This window comes from Crocuta crocuta, unplaced genomic scaffold (genome assembly GCF_008692635.1).
Source record: "Crocuta crocuta isolate KB4526 unplaced genomic scaffold, BGI_CrCroc_1.0 scaffold345, whole genome shotgun sequence".
NCBI classification, from domain to species: domain Eukaryota; kingdom Metazoa; phylum Chordata; class Mammalia; order Carnivora; family Hyaenidae; genus Crocuta; species Crocuta crocuta.
Genome location: NW_027527574.1, coordinates 3,786,146 through 3,803,589, shown reverse-complemented (window position 1 = coordinate 3,803,589; position 17,444 = coordinate 3,786,146). Strand labels below are relative to the sequence as shown.

The 17,444-nt window shown below is 35.0% G+C and overlaps 1 protein-coding gene across 6 annotated transcripts in view; it reads left to right on the top strand.

The window, feature by feature from the left end:
- LRBA (LPS responsive beige-like anchor protein) overlaps nt 1-17,444 on the top strand; it is a 720,310-nt gene that overhangs the window by 238,866 nt on the left and 464,000 nt on the right. For all 6 annotated transcript variants that reach the window (XM_077770789.1, XM_077770783.1, XM_077770775.1 and 3 more), the window contains one exon: nt 3,126-3,190. In XM_077770789.1, the coding sequence (XP_077626915.1) occupies nt 3,126-3,190 (65 nt within the window). The remainder of the gene's footprint in view (nt 1-3,125; nt 3,191-17,444) is intronic.

Below are 17,444 nucleotides of genomic sequence, written 5' to 3'. Positions count from 1 at the left end.
CTGAGATTATGTAAAAATTGGACTTTTTATAAAGAAAGGTACTTTTGTATGTACCTTCACATCTAATTTGCTTTAATTTAAAAAATATTTTGCATGACATACTAACATAAATTCAGGTCATAAAAATTTTTAGATGTTGAATTTTCTGTAGTTGTACTAACCTGAACTAGTTTTCTAATGGCCTAAATCATGCTATTAAAAATGTTTGTGAAATATAAATGGCATATTTCCTGGTTTTATATTAAAATTAGTTTGTATATATTAATGAAAATAAAATCACATTGATATTTACCTGTCTACTTAAAATTTAAGCCTCTCTACTGTTACCTATTTCATCCATGTGGAGTTGTGAGTTTTGTATGATCTATATGATAAAAATATCCACCTGTTACAGTTTTAGATCAGACAAAATGGATTTGAGAAATAAAATACTGCTAGTGAATACTTTTTAAAATAAAATGTCTGTTGTCACGAATTACATATAACATATTCTCTTGCTTTATTCCCCCTTGTGAGCTCCCCCTGTTTTTTTTTTTTTTCTAGCAAGAAAAGTGACTTCCTTTATTATCTTTTTACTAAGGTTAATTTTCATCTTCAGATTATCCCTTAGGTTAAGTGATCTGAATGAAAGCTCAGTTTAAGGTCCTGCCTCCTCATAATGTAGTGCTATATTCAAATTTTTAAGTGGCTTGCTGAGAGTCCTGTGTTGGGTATAACAGCTGAAGAAGTAAGCATATGCTTCTGTTTCTTGACTGTGGCATTCTCTGAGATGTCATCATGCGTTTTGGCTCCCTACAAAGGTTTTGGTCTGTCAGCAAAGGTCATAGCTGTGTTTTCATTCCCCTAAAACTTCATTTACTCTACATCTTTCTAGGGTAATTTTCTGACTTTTCCTATGGAATGAGATAACTTCGAGGCAATTTTAGGTTCATTTGGCCATTATGTCTGTCTCTATCTAGTATTCCTCTGTATTACTAGATTTAGGGCAACTTTTTGAGACTTGATATCTCCTTTTGCTGTGCTTGGAAAGTAAGCTGTGGAGTCTTCTGCACCGGGATCAAAAACCTTACCTGTGTTTTCTGCTTTTTCCTCTTTGTATTTCTAAGAAGAGTAGAGGATGCCAATCATGCTCTTCTCTTAGAGATTTATTCCTTAATGGAATTTGATTTCATTGGTTTGTAGTTCATTTTATTTTGCTGGAAGGAAAAGAGTTTTAAATTATGAGGTATTCCTATTTATGCTTTACTTGGTTTACCTCAGTGAAAGAAATATGAGATCTTTATTGTTTCCGCTGGGTGGTAATTGTGAATTTTGAGAGAGTATATGTTGTAGGCTCATGAGTCATTTCTGAATGTTTGTAAGTTACTGAATCATAAAATAATAGAGCTGATTTTTTAAAAAAAAATTTTAATGTTTTATTTATTACTAGGAGAGAGAGAGAGAGAGAGAGACAGCGTGAGCAGGGGAGGGTCAGAGAGACAGGGAGTCAGACTCTGAAACAGGCTCCATGCTCTGAGCTGGCAGTCAGCACAGAGCCCGACGTGGGGCTCGAACCCACGAACCGCGAGATCATGACCTAAGCGAAAGTCGGACGCTTAACCGACTAAGCCACCCAGGCGCACCTAGAGCTGATTTTTTTAATGGAGTGTCTAAGACCTAGAGATGTAACGTGATCTGTCCATGGACATATCCTGTCAGTGTCAGAATTAGTGTGAGAATATAGATCTCATGGCTTGTTGTTCATTGCTCTTAACAACACATTGCTTCATCTTCTCTTCTAGATCTGGTTAATTACTACTGCTTGATTTCTAAGTGACTTTATATCTACTTTTCATTCTACCATGTATGTTCTGTTAGTATGTTCTTATGTACACTATTCATGAAATAGAATCTTATAACAAAATTGTGGTATACAGCCATTTTAGTCCCAAGAACCACCTTGAGTTTCTCAAAACACAACAGGAAGCAATACAAAATTAGGGATAAAAGGGAGAAAGTAGAAGAGAAAGGATAAGCCCCCCTCCCTGCCCAAAATAGGAATTTGAAGTGACACAGAGCAGTCATTAGGGGTGAAAATACGTGGACTTTAGAACTCTTAAAAGGTATTATATTCAGAACATATGAATATTTTTAGTAGTAATGGTAAGTAGTTCAATAGTGTTTTTTGTTTTGAGTTTATAAAAGAACAAAAAAAGATCACTTGAGGTATCTTATGTAGATAGAATGTAAAGGGCTTCTTTGTTTTAAAGACTATAAAGATTATATATTTCCAGTTCTTTAAAAATGGATATACATGTACATACTTATATGCGCATACATATCTTGGCATTTCTCAACTCTAGCAGCACTTTACATACACATAAAGGCATAGGTGCATACATTAATGTTTTTCAAATCTAGCTAGTTTTCAATTGTTGTTGGCCCAGCCTTATTGGATTACTATTTATTTTACATATGTTTTGAGATAAAGTTTAAAAAATACTCATTTTTACATACTCTACTGATTTATTTGCTTCCTAGGCTTTTTAAGGATAATTATTCATAAAGAATATAATAGATTTATACTATTTTTTTGCTAATTCATAGCCTAGTGAACTGTAGTTTTCCAGCTCACAAATAATCTAGCCAAAATGGTCTTTTTTGTCTTTTTCTCAGTCATTAATCATCAATTTTTGTGGTTGAATGCTATTTATTAGCATACCACACTATTTAATACTGTCTTTCCTTATTTGGGGTGATGCATCTCCTTTTTAAAGAAACAAAAACCTCTCTCCTTAGTCTCTGCTACCTTTCTTTCTAATCATAAGTATTTCAGTTGAGTTAGTAGTATATAATGGTATAGAACAAAAAGTTCAAGATAAATATAGATAGGCTTTTTTTTAGTTCATATAGAATCAAATTGTTGCTAACTCGTTTAGCTTAATTTTAAATATCAACTATTCATGTGTTCACAGGGCTGCATTGGGTAGGCAGCATATTTAACCAAACTTTTCCTTTTAAGAGCTAAGGTATGAAATTGATATGGGTGATGTTTTTATAATCATTGTTTTAAAAATTAATCTACTGAGTATTATTTGTTCAGCTATTTTTTGCCTCTTTTTTGTTTGTTTGTTTTTGTTTTTTAGGAGTGGCAGAATTCTATCCAGAAGAATGCAGGCCTTGCTTTTATTGAACTTGTCAATGAAGGAAGGTAATCTATTTTATGTCCATTTATATTTTGCCTTAAAATCTTACTCCGTTTCAATAAGCCATTGAAACTTATTTTTTGGGGACTGTATTATTTTTGTGGTCAGTAATAAAGTGGAGCTTAATTATTATAAATGTCCATATTTATTTTTTGGTTTTCTTCATGATTACATGCTTAATGATGAAGATCTGGTCTTTATTTTTCTAATGGTAAGGCTGAATTTGGCAAAAGTAAGCTAGTGATTTTATTAGCAGATATAAGGAAAACAGATACTTACTTGGACTTTCTATAAATTTAATTATATTTGTGGAGCCCAATAATCAGACTTAGATGTCTATGTTATCTCTCTCATGTCGTTGCCTGGTCATAAAGGAGAACAAGTTTTGTTCTGTGTTGTGATGTGAAGAAAAAGTAGAGAGAGGGAGAAAGTAGGTAATGTTTTCTTTAAAAAGCAGAGATAGATGAATTCAAGGAAACAAATTCACTAGTAAGATAGAAAGTACGGAGATAAATGTAAATACGGAGATAAAAAGAAAGATATAGGGGGGAAATGGATTGAAGAGAGTGAGAGAATTAAAAGGTAAAAGCAAATTGAGGAAATGATGAGTGGACTACTTTGTGTCTGTTTTTGTGGGAGTGGATTTTGGTTTAATTGGACTAGACACCCAGGTTATAGATTAAAAGGTATGTTTAGCTGCCATTCGAATTTGTATTCTGAGCAAAACTATTGTTAGGAATGTTTCCTTATAATGTTCTGGCTCATGTTAAGAGACGATGCCATTACTTGGGGAAGTATTTGAACTAGTAACCAGGAACCTGCTCTGCCTCATTAATGTTACAGAAGAGGGAGAAAAGGGTATTATTGGTAACTTCATTTCACATTAAATACCTCTAAAATTATTTAACTCAGCAAATAATTATAGGTGTTCACATACTAGTATTGGCAACTAATAAATAAGCCTGCAATTATAATGCCTTTTGCTAAATTCTGTTGTAGAAGTATTTAAATACATGTTAAAAAAAAAAAAAGACTTGACAGCTTAATTATGGAAGAATTTGGTAAAATGTCTCCAGGGATCATGATTCCTGAGAGGCATTTAAAAAAATGTATTCTTTAGTTTTATTTCTCTTCCACTTTTATTGAGAAATAATTGACATACATCACTAAGTTTAAAGTATACAAGAGAATGATTTGATTTACATTGTTGTGTGAAATGTTTAGCTAACATTCGTTATATAGATACAATGTAAATAAAGGAATGAAGAAAAGGAAAAAAACAATTCTCATGGTGAGAACTCTTCAGATTTACTCTCTTAACAACTTGCCTATGTATCATACAGCAGTGTTAGCTATAGTCATCATGTTGTGCATTTACACCCTTAGTAGTTATTTATCTTGTGACTGGAAGTTTTCACCTTTGGACCCCCTTCCTTCAACTCCTTCTCTTTCTTCTGCCTCTGGTAACTATATTTCTGATATCTTTTTCTATGAGTTTGTTTTTTTTGTTTCTTAGGTTCTACATATAAGTGAAATTTTGCAGTATTCATCTTTGACTTATTTCATTTAGCATAATGCCTTCAACTTCCATCTATGTTGTTGCAAATGGTAGGATTTCATCATTTTTTTTTTTTTTTTTTAATTTGAGACAGAGTGCACAAGCAGGGGAGAGGGGCAGAGAGAGAGAGAGAGAGACAGAGACAGAGATAGAGATGAGAGAGAGAGAGAGAGAGAGAGAGACAGAGGGAGGGAGGGAGAGAATCTCAAGCAGGCTCCATGCTCAGTGTGGAGTCTGATGTAGGTCATAAATGAGATCATGACCTGACCTGAAATCAAGAGTCAGATGCTCAACTGACTGAGGGAGCCAGGCACCCCAGGATTTCCTCATTTTTAATGGCTGAATAGTATTCCAATCTCTCTCTCTCTCTCTCTCAGTTCTTCTTTGTCCATTCATCAGCGGACACTTTAGTTTGTTTCCATGTGTTGGTTATTGTAAATAATGCTGCTGTGAACGTAGATGTGCAGATAATCTTTCTGAGTTAGTGTTTTCATATCCTTTGAATATATCCCTGGAAGTGGTATTGCTGGATCATATGGTAGTCCTGTTTTTGTTTGATGAACCTTCATACTGTTTTCCATAGTCTCTGTACCAGTTTGCAGTCCCCCAATGAATGCACAGATGTTCACTTTTTTTTCTACATCTGTGGGAAGATTTGTTATCTCTTATCTTTTTGATGATGACGTTTCTAATGATAGTTCCTTGTTGTTTTACTTTGCATTTCCCTTATGACTAGTAATGTTGACCATCTTTTCATGTTTCTGTGGTCTTTTATGTATCTACTTGGGGAAAATGTCTATGTAGGTTCTTTACCCATTTTTAAATTGGATTTTGTGTGTGTGTGTGTGTGTGTGTGTGTGTGTGTGTGTGTGTTGAGTTGTATGGGTTCTTTATATATTTTAGATATATTCCTTACCAGATATATTGGTTTGAAAATATTCCATTCTACAGGTCATTTCATTGATGGTTTCTTTTGCTGAATGGAAGCTTTTTAGATTGATGTAGTCACACTTTATTTTTTGTTTTGTTGCTTGTGCTTGAGGTGTCATATCCAAAAAGAGTCCTTTCCAAGGATTGTGTCCAGGAGTTTTATATCTAAGGTTTCTTCTAGAGTTTAATGGTGTCAAGTCTTGCATTCGACTCTTTAATCCAGTTGAGTTAATTTTTGTGAGTGGTATAAGATAGGGGTTCAGTTTCCTTCTTACGTGACTATCCAATGATCTCAGCACCATTTATTGAAGAGACTTGTCTTTTTTCCCCCCCTAAATATTCTTGACACTCTTGTAAAATATTAGTTGACCATAAAATGATTTGGTTTATTTCTCGGCTTTTGATTCTGTTTTTTGGGTTTAATTGCCTTTATGCTAGTACCATACTGTTTTGATTCTATAGTTTTATGTATAACTTGAAATCAGGAAGTGTGTTAAATTATGCTTTGTTGTTCTTTCTCAGAATTTCTTTGGATATTGATGATCATTTGTTATTCCATATAAATTTTAGGAGTGCCTTTTTACTTTTATAAAAGATGCCACTGATATTTTGATAGGGATAGCATTGATATATAGCTGGATTTTAGTAGTAATGATATTTTAACAATATTAATTTTTTCAGTCCATGAATAAAAAATACCTTTCTGTATAAATGTGTTCTTTGATTTCTGCTGCCAGTGTTTTGTGTTTTTCAGAGTAAAGCTATTTCACCTTATTTTTTAATTATTTACTAGGCGTTTATTGTTTTTGATGCTATTGCAAATTGGATCAATTTCTTTATTTCTTTCCCAGAAAATCCTTTGTTATTGTATTGAAATGGTACTGGTTTTATATGTCACTTTTGTATGTTGCATCTTTACTGAATACATTGTCTTTTTTTTTTTAGTGTTTAGGATTTTCTATATATAAAATCATGTCATCTGCAAATAGAGACAGTTGTACTTTTTCCTTTTAATTCTGATACATTTACTTTTATCTTGCCTGATTGCTCTAGCTAGAATTTTCTGTCATTTAAACATATTTTTAATCTTTCGTTTTAGAGAGAGAGAGAAAGAGAGTCAGTAGTAAAGGGGCAGAGAGAGAGGGAGACACAGAATTGGAAGGAGGCTCCAGGCTCTGTGTTGTTCTGACTCGAGGCTCAAGTCCATAAGCAGTGAGATCTTGACCTGAGCTGAAGTTAAACGCTTAACTTATTGAGCCACCCAGGTGCCCGTAGCTTTTTTTTTTTTTTTTAACAAATAGTTTATTGTCAAATTAGTTTCCACATAACACTCAGTGCTCATCCCCACAAGGGTCCGTAGCTTTTAAAAAGTTTATATTTTTAATGTATTTTTAATTTAAATCTCTATTGTCATATCTATCTGTCATCTATCTATCTATCTATCTATCTGTCTATCTATCTATCTATTGTAAAAGTAAGTTCTGTGCCCAAGAGGCAGCCAGGCACCCCTAGAGTTTCCATTTCTATGCTTAATAGGAGCAGTGAGCATGGGGACCTTTGTCTTGTTCCTAGCCTTAAAGGAAAAGCTTTCATTCTTCACCTTCATGTCTGGTGTTAACTCTGGGTTTGTGATATATAAGGTCTTTGTTATGTTAAGATATCTTCCTTCTATGCCTAATTAGTTACGAATTTTTAATCACAAATGGATGTTGAATTTTGTCAGATGCCTTTTATACATCTGTTGAAATTATATTATTTTTTCTATTAATGTGATATGTCACATTGATTTTCATATGTTGACCCATTACTGCATTCTGGGATAAATCCTTCTGATCATCGTGTGTGGTTCTTTTAATGTGCTGCTGAATACAGTTTGATTTATTTTATTGAGAACTTTTGCATCTATATTTATCAGGGAAATTGGCTTATAATTTTTTTTTAGTATTATCTTTTCCTAGTTTTGGTATCAGGTATTGGTGGTGTTGTAGAATGAATTTGGGAGTATTCTCTCCTCTGATTATTTGGGAAGAGTTTGAAAGTACTGGAGTTATTTTTTAAATGTGTGGTAAAATTCACCTGTGAAAGTCATTTGGTCTTAGGCTTTTCGTTTTTGGAAAATATTTGATTATTGATTCAGTATCCTTACTAGTAATTGCTCCAGTCAGTATTTATTTATTTTTGATTCATTCTTTATAAGTTGTATGTTTCTAAGAATTTTTCCATTTCTTCTGGGTTGTCTTATCTGTTGGCATTTGGTTGAGCATAGTAGCATATTATGATCCCATGTGTTTCTGTGGTATCATTTGCAGTGTCCCCCTTTTTCATTTACATTTATAGTTTTTTTTTTTTTTTTTTTTTATCTGGGTTCTTTCACTTTTTACCTTGATTAGTCTAAGTGTTTGCCAGTTTTGTTTTATCTTTTCAAAGAACCAACTCTTAGTTTGGTTAATCTTTTCTATTTTTTCTCTTCTTCTATTTATTTCTACTCCAATTTTTATTTCCTTTCTTCTGCAAACCTTGTGGTTGGTTTGTTCTCCATGTTTTAGTTCCTTAAGGTGTTGAGTTAGGTTGTTTGAGATCTTTCTTCTTAATGTAGGCATTTATTGTTATGAATTTCCCTCTTGAAACTGCTTTTGCTGTATCGCATAAGTTCTAATGTGTTTTGTTTTCATATCATTTGTCTCAAACTTTTAAATTTCCCCTGTAGTTTCTTCTTTGATCCATTGGTTGTTCAGAAAAATAAAGTTTAATTTTAATGTGTTTTTGAATTTTCCACTTTTCCTCTTGTTACTGATTTCTAGTTTTGTGCTCTTACGGTCAGAAAAGATATTTGGTATAATTTCAGTCTTCTTGGACTGGCTAAAACCATTTCATAGTCTAACATATGGTCTGTCTTTGAAGATATTTCTCACATGCTTGAGAAGAATGTGTATCCTGCTGTTGTCAGAATGTTGTGTGTATGTCTTTTAGGTCCATTTGGTTTATAGTGTTCAGATTGGCTGTTTCCTTAATGATTTTCCATCTAGATAATTATCTGTTGAGAGTGAGGTATTAATCTCCTCAGCTATTATTATGTTGCTCTTTATTTCTCCTTTTTATCTGCATTTTGGCTTTATATATTTAGGTGCTATGATATTGGGGACATAGATATTTATAATTTAAGTCTTTTTGATGGATTGACTCCTTTATCATTATATAATGACTATTTTTGTCCCTTTTACCAGTTTTGTTTTAAAGTCTATTGTGTCTAATATAACCACCCTGCTTCTATTTATTTATTTTTTAAATTTCCTTTTGATTAATGGGATTGCTTTTATCTCTTTACACTTTGTGTATGTCTTTTTTTATGCTATATCTTTTTTTTACTTTAAAGAATTTTTTAATGTTTATTCATTTTTGAAAGATGGAGAGAGACAGATCATGAGTGAGAGAGGGGCAGAGAGAGAGAGGAAACACAGAATCTGAAGCTCCAGGCTCTGAGCTGTCAGCACAGAATCTGACTTGGGCCTCCAATCCACACACTATGATATCATGACCTGAGTTACACAGACACCCCAGTGATATGTCTTTTGATTAGAGAATTAAATCTGTTTATGTTTAGAGTACTTACTACTAGGTAAGGTCTTACCATTTTACCAATGCCATTTTGTTATTTGTTTTTTTTGTTGTTGTTGTTTGTTTTTGTTTTTTGTTTGTTTTTGGTTGTTTGGTAGATCTATTGTTCCTTGTTTCTTACCCTGCTGTCTTTTCCTCTGTTGATGTCTTTGGTATCTGTATGCTTTTATTTCTTTAATTTGTTATTCTGTGCAATTGCTGTAGGTTTTTTGCTTTGTGGTTACCAAGAGGCTTATATAAAATATCTTAAAATTAAATTCCTCTCTTTTAAACTAATAACAACTTAGCCTCAGTAGAATTTTAAAATGTACATTTTAATTTCTCCTCCCACTCACGTTTAGGTTATTGATGTTACAGTTTAATGTATTTTAATTTGCATAACTAATAATAGATTATTATAGTTATGGTTATTTTACTAATGTTTACTAACAATATTTCTTAATGTTGATTTTTGAGAGAGAGACACTGAGAGCAAGTGGGGGAAGGAAGGGCGGAGAGAGAGGGGGAGACATAGAATCTGTCTGAAGCAGGTTGCAGAGTCAGCTGTCAGCTGTCAGCACAGAGCCTGACGCAGCACAGAGCTCCAACCCCTGAACTGCAAGATCATGATCTGAGATGAGGTTGAAAGCTTAACCAACTGAGTCACCCAGACACCCCCACAGTGTTTACTTTCTTAAATAAANAGAGAGAGAGAGAGAGGTGGGGGAGGGGCAGAGAGAGAGGGAGACACAGAAACTGAAGCAGGCTCCAGGTTCCGAGCTGTTACCACAGAGCCTGACACAGGGCTTGAACCCACAAACCATGAGATGATGACCCGAGCCAAAGTTGTAGGCTTGACCAAGTGAACCACCCAAGTGCCTGTACAGTGTTTACTTTTTAAACCTTTAGAGTTGTATGTTAATTATGTACCATCATTATAAAATTACAGTATCTAATTTAGACTATGTATTTATCTTCTCCAATGAGTTTTATACTTCCTTGATTTTAATTGGCAACTTCTTTATTATATGTGAAATACTCCCTTTGGCATTCCTTATAAGACACCTCTGGTGGTAATGTACTCCCTGAGTTTGTTTCTTTGTATATGTCTTTATAGCTCATCTCTCCTTAATGTCTGAAGGATAGCTTCAGTGTTTTAGTATTCTTTGTTAAAAGGTTTTATTTTTTTTCTTTAAATATTTTGACTGAGTCGTCTCATTCTCTCCTGGACTAACACCTTTCTTTTTAGAAATCCAGCAGTATGTTTATGGCATTACTTGTATATAATTTCTCTATTTTCTCTTGTTACNCAACTTAATTATAATTTGTCTCAGTGTAGCCTTGTTCTGGCTCAAATTATTTGGAGTTCTTTGGGCTTCATAGATGTGGGTGTCCATTTCTGTTCCCAGGTTTGGGGAATTTTTAATCTTTATTGCTTTAAAATTTTTTCTGTCCTTTTTCTCTTTTCCTTCTAGAGTTTCATGATGTAAAAAGGTTTTTTTCATTGTGTCCTATAAGTCTCATATGCTTTCTTCACTTTTTTCATTCTTTTTTCTTTTTGTTCTTCTGGGTAATTTCTAATGTCCTGTCCCATGTGTTGCTGATTCTTTCTCCTATAGGTTGAATCTGTTTTTGAAACTCTAATGAATTCTTCATCTCATTTATTCAAGTTTTACCCTTAATATTTTTATTCATTTAAAAGATTTTTTAATTCTTATTTTTGAGAGAGTAAGAGAGAGACAGAGCATGAGGAAGGGAGGGACATAGAGAGAGGGGAGACACAGAATTTGAGGCAGGCTCCAGGCTCTGAACTGTTAGCTTAGAGCCCAACACGGGACTTAAAATCACGAACTGTTGAGATCATGACCGTAGCCAAAGTTGGACATTTAACTGACTAAGCCACCCAGGCACCCCACATTTTTATCATTTTTTATTGACCTCTTTTGCTTTATTGATCTTCTTATTTATTCATGCATCGTTTCTTAATTGTGTTTAATTGTCTATTTGTTTATTCTTGTAGTTCATTAAACTTTAAGTTGTTTTTCTGAAGTCCTTGTCTTATATAGTTCATAGGTCTCCATTTCTTTACGGTCAGTTATTAGAGCTTTATTAGTTTCCTTTAGGGATGTCATATTTACCTGTGTTTTGTGATTAGATTCTTCTTTCAGACTTTGTCTGTTTGCTTCGGCTGAGTTTATTTCTGGATGTGTCTGCTGATAATGTTCTTGGCCAGGTGTGTTCTGTTATTATCACCCATCTATTTTTGGGTGAGGCAACTATTTGACTGCTCAGGTTGGGGTGTAGGGTGTGCCTCTGGCTGAGAACAGTTGGATAGGATTTCTGGTTTGGTACCTTACCCAAATGAGTCCCTAGAATAGGCTCAGTGATTACTTGTGTCTCTAGTCAAGACTGGGTACTATATTCAGGTGTAGATGTGGTTATGAATTATTCCCCTCCCCTGGCAGCACAAGGGGACCCAGACCCTCTATATGACTCATTGTTTGGGGACACAAATCGGGCAAAAGGGTGCCACTGACCTCTCTCTTCAGGTGAGGTCACATATTTTTCTGCAGATAGAGAAAGCCATGATTTGTGCTTTCTGTTTAGGTGTGTTTATAGGGGAGTTGTTGGATGGGTATGTAGTTTCCCATATGCTGTGGTTAGATTCCCTGATCTGTCAGGCTGGATACTATGTATTCAGTATTACGTGATGCTGTAAGTTAGTTCCTTTGTCTGGATGCAGTGGTTGAAGTAATTCTAGTGCTGGAAAAATTCTTTGTTTATTGTCTTAAGTCATATTGACTCCCTGCCCAAGTCCACTGGTTTAGCTCTGCAAACTATAGGTTCTTCTTGCCCTTCTCTTGGTTTGTGTACCACTGGCCTGCACAGTTTTCAGGTGTTTTTGCCAGCCCTTCTGGTGAGATGGAGTGGGGAGAAAACCTGGATATGTAGAGGTTTTATATTTTCTACATGGGTGGGAATATAAAGTGTCAGTTGATGTAGTTGTCAATTTTCCAAACAAGGAAGGACTTAGAGCTGCTCTTGGCTATGAATTAATCCCTGTGCCTGTTCATAGCACGGGAATCCTCCACATCTGGTGCTGGCTTTGCTCTGGGGGTAATCAGTTTTGCTTGCCCACCTCTCTCTTCAAGCATTGCTGGGCTACACAGCTTCCCAGTGTCCCTAGCAGTATCTCTCATCAAATGTGGCTGGGAGGCACTCATTATAGTGTGTGGGTATGTTACTCAGCTCCTTGCCCATGTGAGGACAAACCAGCCTTTCTGGCTGATAAACCTACTTGTTTGATGATTGGAATCAAGTGATATGCACCTTGTCATATTCCCTGCTTAGAGAATGCTACTGATTTGATTCTGCAGATAAGCAAAACTGCTGGTTAGGATTATTACTTGGTCTCTACATGTGTGAACTCCATTGTCAAAGATCTTTATGTTGGTTGTTGAAAGCCCCTACAACACTCGTCATACTCCTATTCCTTGTCACACTCAATTCCCCATAAGTTGAGCCATATAGATTCTCCTGCAGTCCTTATTGGATTTGATTATAGTAGCTCCAACAAAGTGACTCACAAGGTCAGGCTGGGGGGCTAGTTTTCCCCCCTAGGTTTTCTTTTCACAGTGGAGGAACCAGAGAACTAGAGGCTCAGAGGAGACCTTTCCAACATGGTGCTTTGCTTGGGGGAGGGATAATACAGTCAGTTGTTTGCTGCTTTTCTTATCCTTCTATGGAGTCTGTCTTGTTCTCTATGATGCAAGGGGTGTTTTAGCTTCATTCCTGTGTTCTAGAATTTCCTCAGTGATGTCTTGTTCTTGAATATTTGTTAGTTTTTCTTCTGAGGAAGAGGGAGATCAGAAATGATGTATGTTGCCATCTTGGTGATGTCACTGAGATGTATTTTCAAGGATAGTAGGGTTAGTTGTAACATTGGAAAAGGAGGATTATGGATAAATTGGAGGATGTGTGTGTGACAAGCATTCCAAATAGAGGAAATAGAATATCTGAAGACACTGTGATATTAGAAGGTATAGAGAATATTCAAATGTGTCTGTTTGTATATTTGAATTATTGGACTAGAATTGACATCTGGATCATCAAAGGCCTATTGTAGCAAATTTGGACTATTATCTAAGGGTAATGGAAAGGCTTTGAAGATTTTAAGCAGAGGAATATGGTATTTGCGTTTTGAAAAGATAACTGGCAGAAGTTTGGGGGGTGGGTTGAAGGAGAAGAGATCTGAATGAATTCAAGAAGCATTATAGTAAGGTTATTACTGTGATTCATTTGAGAATGAGAGCTAAATTGCAGTCATGAGTGTGGCCAGTGGTAGGGAATCAATAAATATTTCTCAATAAGTAAATTTAGTCTTTTAGTAAATATTTCAATATGCTTATTCTTCAAAAAATAAATAATTCTTTGGCTGAATGTGCTGAGGTATTGAATCTTTCAAAGTTTATATATAGGAAAAGAGGTGGTTAGAGCTCTTGATCAAATAAGTATTTGTTCTACTTAATGCAAAAACACTAATGAAAAAATTTTCTATCATTTATAGGGCTTATTTTTTAAAGAAAATTCTTGCTTTTTTAAAATGAAAACTTGTTATAAAAGTCAAATTTTATTAGTATGGGCTCTAATAAGTATAATTAATCATAGTTCTGCAAGTTACTATTACATTTAATAGAAAAGCATCATTGCTTTTTTAGTTAATACATTGGCTTTAAAGTTAGCTCTGGATTCAAGTTTCAGCTTTGATATTTGGAAAGTACTTTTACTTCCATTAGTCTCTGTTTTCTTATCTGTTCATTCAGCCAGTATTTATTATTCACTGCCACGAATTGTCCTTGTTGCTGGGGATAGAGCAATAAGGAAACGGATAAAGTGTTTTGTTTTGTTTTGTTTTGTTTTAGATCTTAGATTTGAACAGTCACTGGCAGACTGTGAACAATAAACAAAATAGGTAATGGGTTATATGATAGGTGAATGAGGATGAGTAAAAGATAATTTGGAGCAAGTTGAGGGGAATGGAGATTTTGAAGAAAATGTAAAAGGTTGGCATTGTTTGCAGTTTAAATAGAGTAGTCAGATTAGAGCTCATTGGCAAAGTGACATTTAAACAAGCACTTAGTTAACGATAGGGATTATTATACAGATGAAAGCTTACCTGTCATATTTGAGGAATGAGGAAAGTATAGCATGGACAAAATGAACAAAATGAAGACAAAATATGAAGTCCAATAACAAAAGGTAAGATTTTGTTTAGAGATTTTCCAACTTATTCTGTGGGTAATGACAGTCGGCAGGTTTGAGTAGAGGAGGGAGACAGTATGCTTTATGTATTAAAAAGAATGCTCTTGGGACATCTGGTGGCTCAGTCGGTTTAGGTTTCTACTTTTGATTTTGGCTCAAGTCATGATGTCACGGTCGTGAGATTTAGCCCCATTTGGGGCTCTGTGCTGGGTGTGGAGCCTGATTAGGAATCTGTCTCCCTCTGCTCCACTCCCCCCCCTTCCCCCCCAAATAAAATAAAATCTTAAAGAAAAGATCACTCTTGGCTGAAGCATATAGAAATTTGAGGATAGGGGCGCCTGGGTGGCTCAGTCGGTTATGTGTCCAACTTTGGCTCAGGTCATGATCTCACGGTTTGTGGGTTGGAGCCATGCATCGGGCTCTGTGCTGACAGCTAGCTCAGAGCCTGGAGCCTGCTTCGGATTCTCTATTTCCCTTTCTCTCTGACCCTCCCCTGCTCATGCTATCTCTCTCAGAAATAAATAAAACATTAAAAAAATTAAAAAAAAAAGAAATTTGAGGATAGAAGCTGAATGATCAAGTAGGAAGCTGTTGTAATAATCCTAACTAAGCAGAAAGGTGACTTGGACTAGGGTAGTAATAGTAGAGGAGGAAAGAAGTGGTAGTATTCTGATCTCTTTGAAGATGAAACCTATAGGATTGACTAATGGATTTGATATAGATTGTGAGAGAAAACTAGGGGTTCAGTATTATCTTAAAAGAGTTTTGGCCTGCACAGCTGAAGAGATGGTGTTTCTTTCAACCAGGATGGAAAAAAAATGTTGATAAAACAGGTATTGGAGATGGTCAGTTTGGTCTCTGAAGTCCTGATTTTTAGAACTCTAATCTACCTCAAAGTAGAGATGTTACATAGGCAGTGACTAGTTATTTCTTTAGGCTAGAGATAAGTTGTGTGTTGTAAGCATTTAGGTGGTATTTAATGTCTTGAGATTAGATGAAATTCTTAGAGTGGTAGGATGTAAACTGAGATTTAACCATTAGCTTAGAAGTGGTACCTTACTTGGATAGGAGTAATTTTCGGAGAGTGATGTGAAAAAAAGCTCATTTGCAGTGCATTTAAAAAAGAAGAAAAAATGAAAAGGTGAATTAGAGAATGCAATAAATAGTTCTTTAGAGGAGTTTTGCTACAAAGAGGAACAAAAATAAAATAGAGTGCTAGCTTGTGGGTAAATATGGAATCAAGGGAAATAGAATTAAAATTTGTTTTAATATTTATTTTTTGAGAAAGAGACAGAACATAAGTGGGAGAGGAACAGTGGGACAGGAAGACATAGAATCTGAAGCAGGCTCCAGGCTCTGAACTGTCAGCATAGGCTTGAACTCAAACCAGGAGATCATGAACTGAGCCCAAGTTGGACACTTAACTGACTGGGCCACCCAGACACCCTGAGAAACAGAAGTTTAAAAAATGAGTGCAAGACAACAGTCTCATGGTGATGAGTGGGGAAATTAATGTAGGAGAGATTGGTGAAAATTCTGGAGTAACGGTTTTTATTAGACTGGAGAGTAGGGGGATTTGTATACAAGTGGAGGAGATTGGCTTAAAGTAGAGCATTAATGGGATGTTTATGGTAACATGGGAAGACATTTTATGTAGTTGCAGAGGCTGATAGATAGATATGGAAGTGAGTGATAGTTGGGTTTGTCAAATGAATATGAGGAAGAGAAAGACAAGGGAGTCAAACTATTATGCAGGAGTGTGATTGTAATCACTGACCACAGGATTATGGTTATTAAGCTGGGCAAAGAGGAGAGAAGACATCAAAGAAGAGAGTGAGTGTAAAGAAAATGATAGGATGGGATTGGTGAATTGGAGATTTAAACACTGTTAGAGTTGGGATAGCAGAATGAATGAACTATCAACATGAAAGGTACTTGGAAAGTGTGTTTAGTAAGAACTAAGGCCATTTAGTTATTGGAAATGATGCGAACTGGAATATGAGCATGCAATAAATGGCTGAGGTAGAATGGAGGACAAGATTGTGAAAGGGGAGGAGTTGAGGGAACTGGCAGATCATATTCTTGTTCAGCTTTGAATTTTATCTGTAGACTGTACCTTGTCTTTGCAGTCTCTACCCGTGTTGCAATAATTCCCATTTATTTGTCACTGTTGGTAGTCCTTGGATTAGTGTCATTTTCTCCAATACTGTTCTTATAATAATTCTTGATGATTTATCTTTATTGTAACGTATCAGAATATTTTGTTCCTTTTATTGGTTATACCACATTTTGTTTATACCTTCAGCCACCAATGAACATTTAGATTGTTTTCTGTTCTTGCCTGTTATAAATAATGCTACTGTATGGACTTAAGTTTCATTTCTGTTGGGTAGGTATCTTAGAGTAGAATTGCTCGGTTGGATGCTAAGTCTGTGTTTAGCTTTTTAAGAAACTGCCAAGCTCTTTTCCTATTCAGCCTAGTGAGTGTCTTGATTTTTATTTTCGTTTCCCTAATGGCTAAGTATGTTGAATGTTTTCCCGGGGACAAATTGTTGATTCATATACCTTCTTTGGAAAAAATGTGCACATCTTCTACCCATTTCTAAATTTCACTGTATGATTTAAATGACTTTTAAACAGTACTTTATGTATTTCTGGATACCAGTCCTTTGTCATATATGTGACTTGCAAATATTTTCTGCCAGTCTGAGTTGTCCTTTCATTTTCACTGAAGAGCAAACATTTTTAATTTAGATGAAGTACTACTTATGTTTTTTCTTTTATGGATCATGTGTTTTTTTGTCAAATTGAAAAAATTTTAGCCTTATACAAGGTCTTGGAGATTTTTTCTGTTCCTAAATATATCTTTTTTTTTTTTGTATTACAGTTTGGGTTTTTTTTTTTTTTTTTTTTAA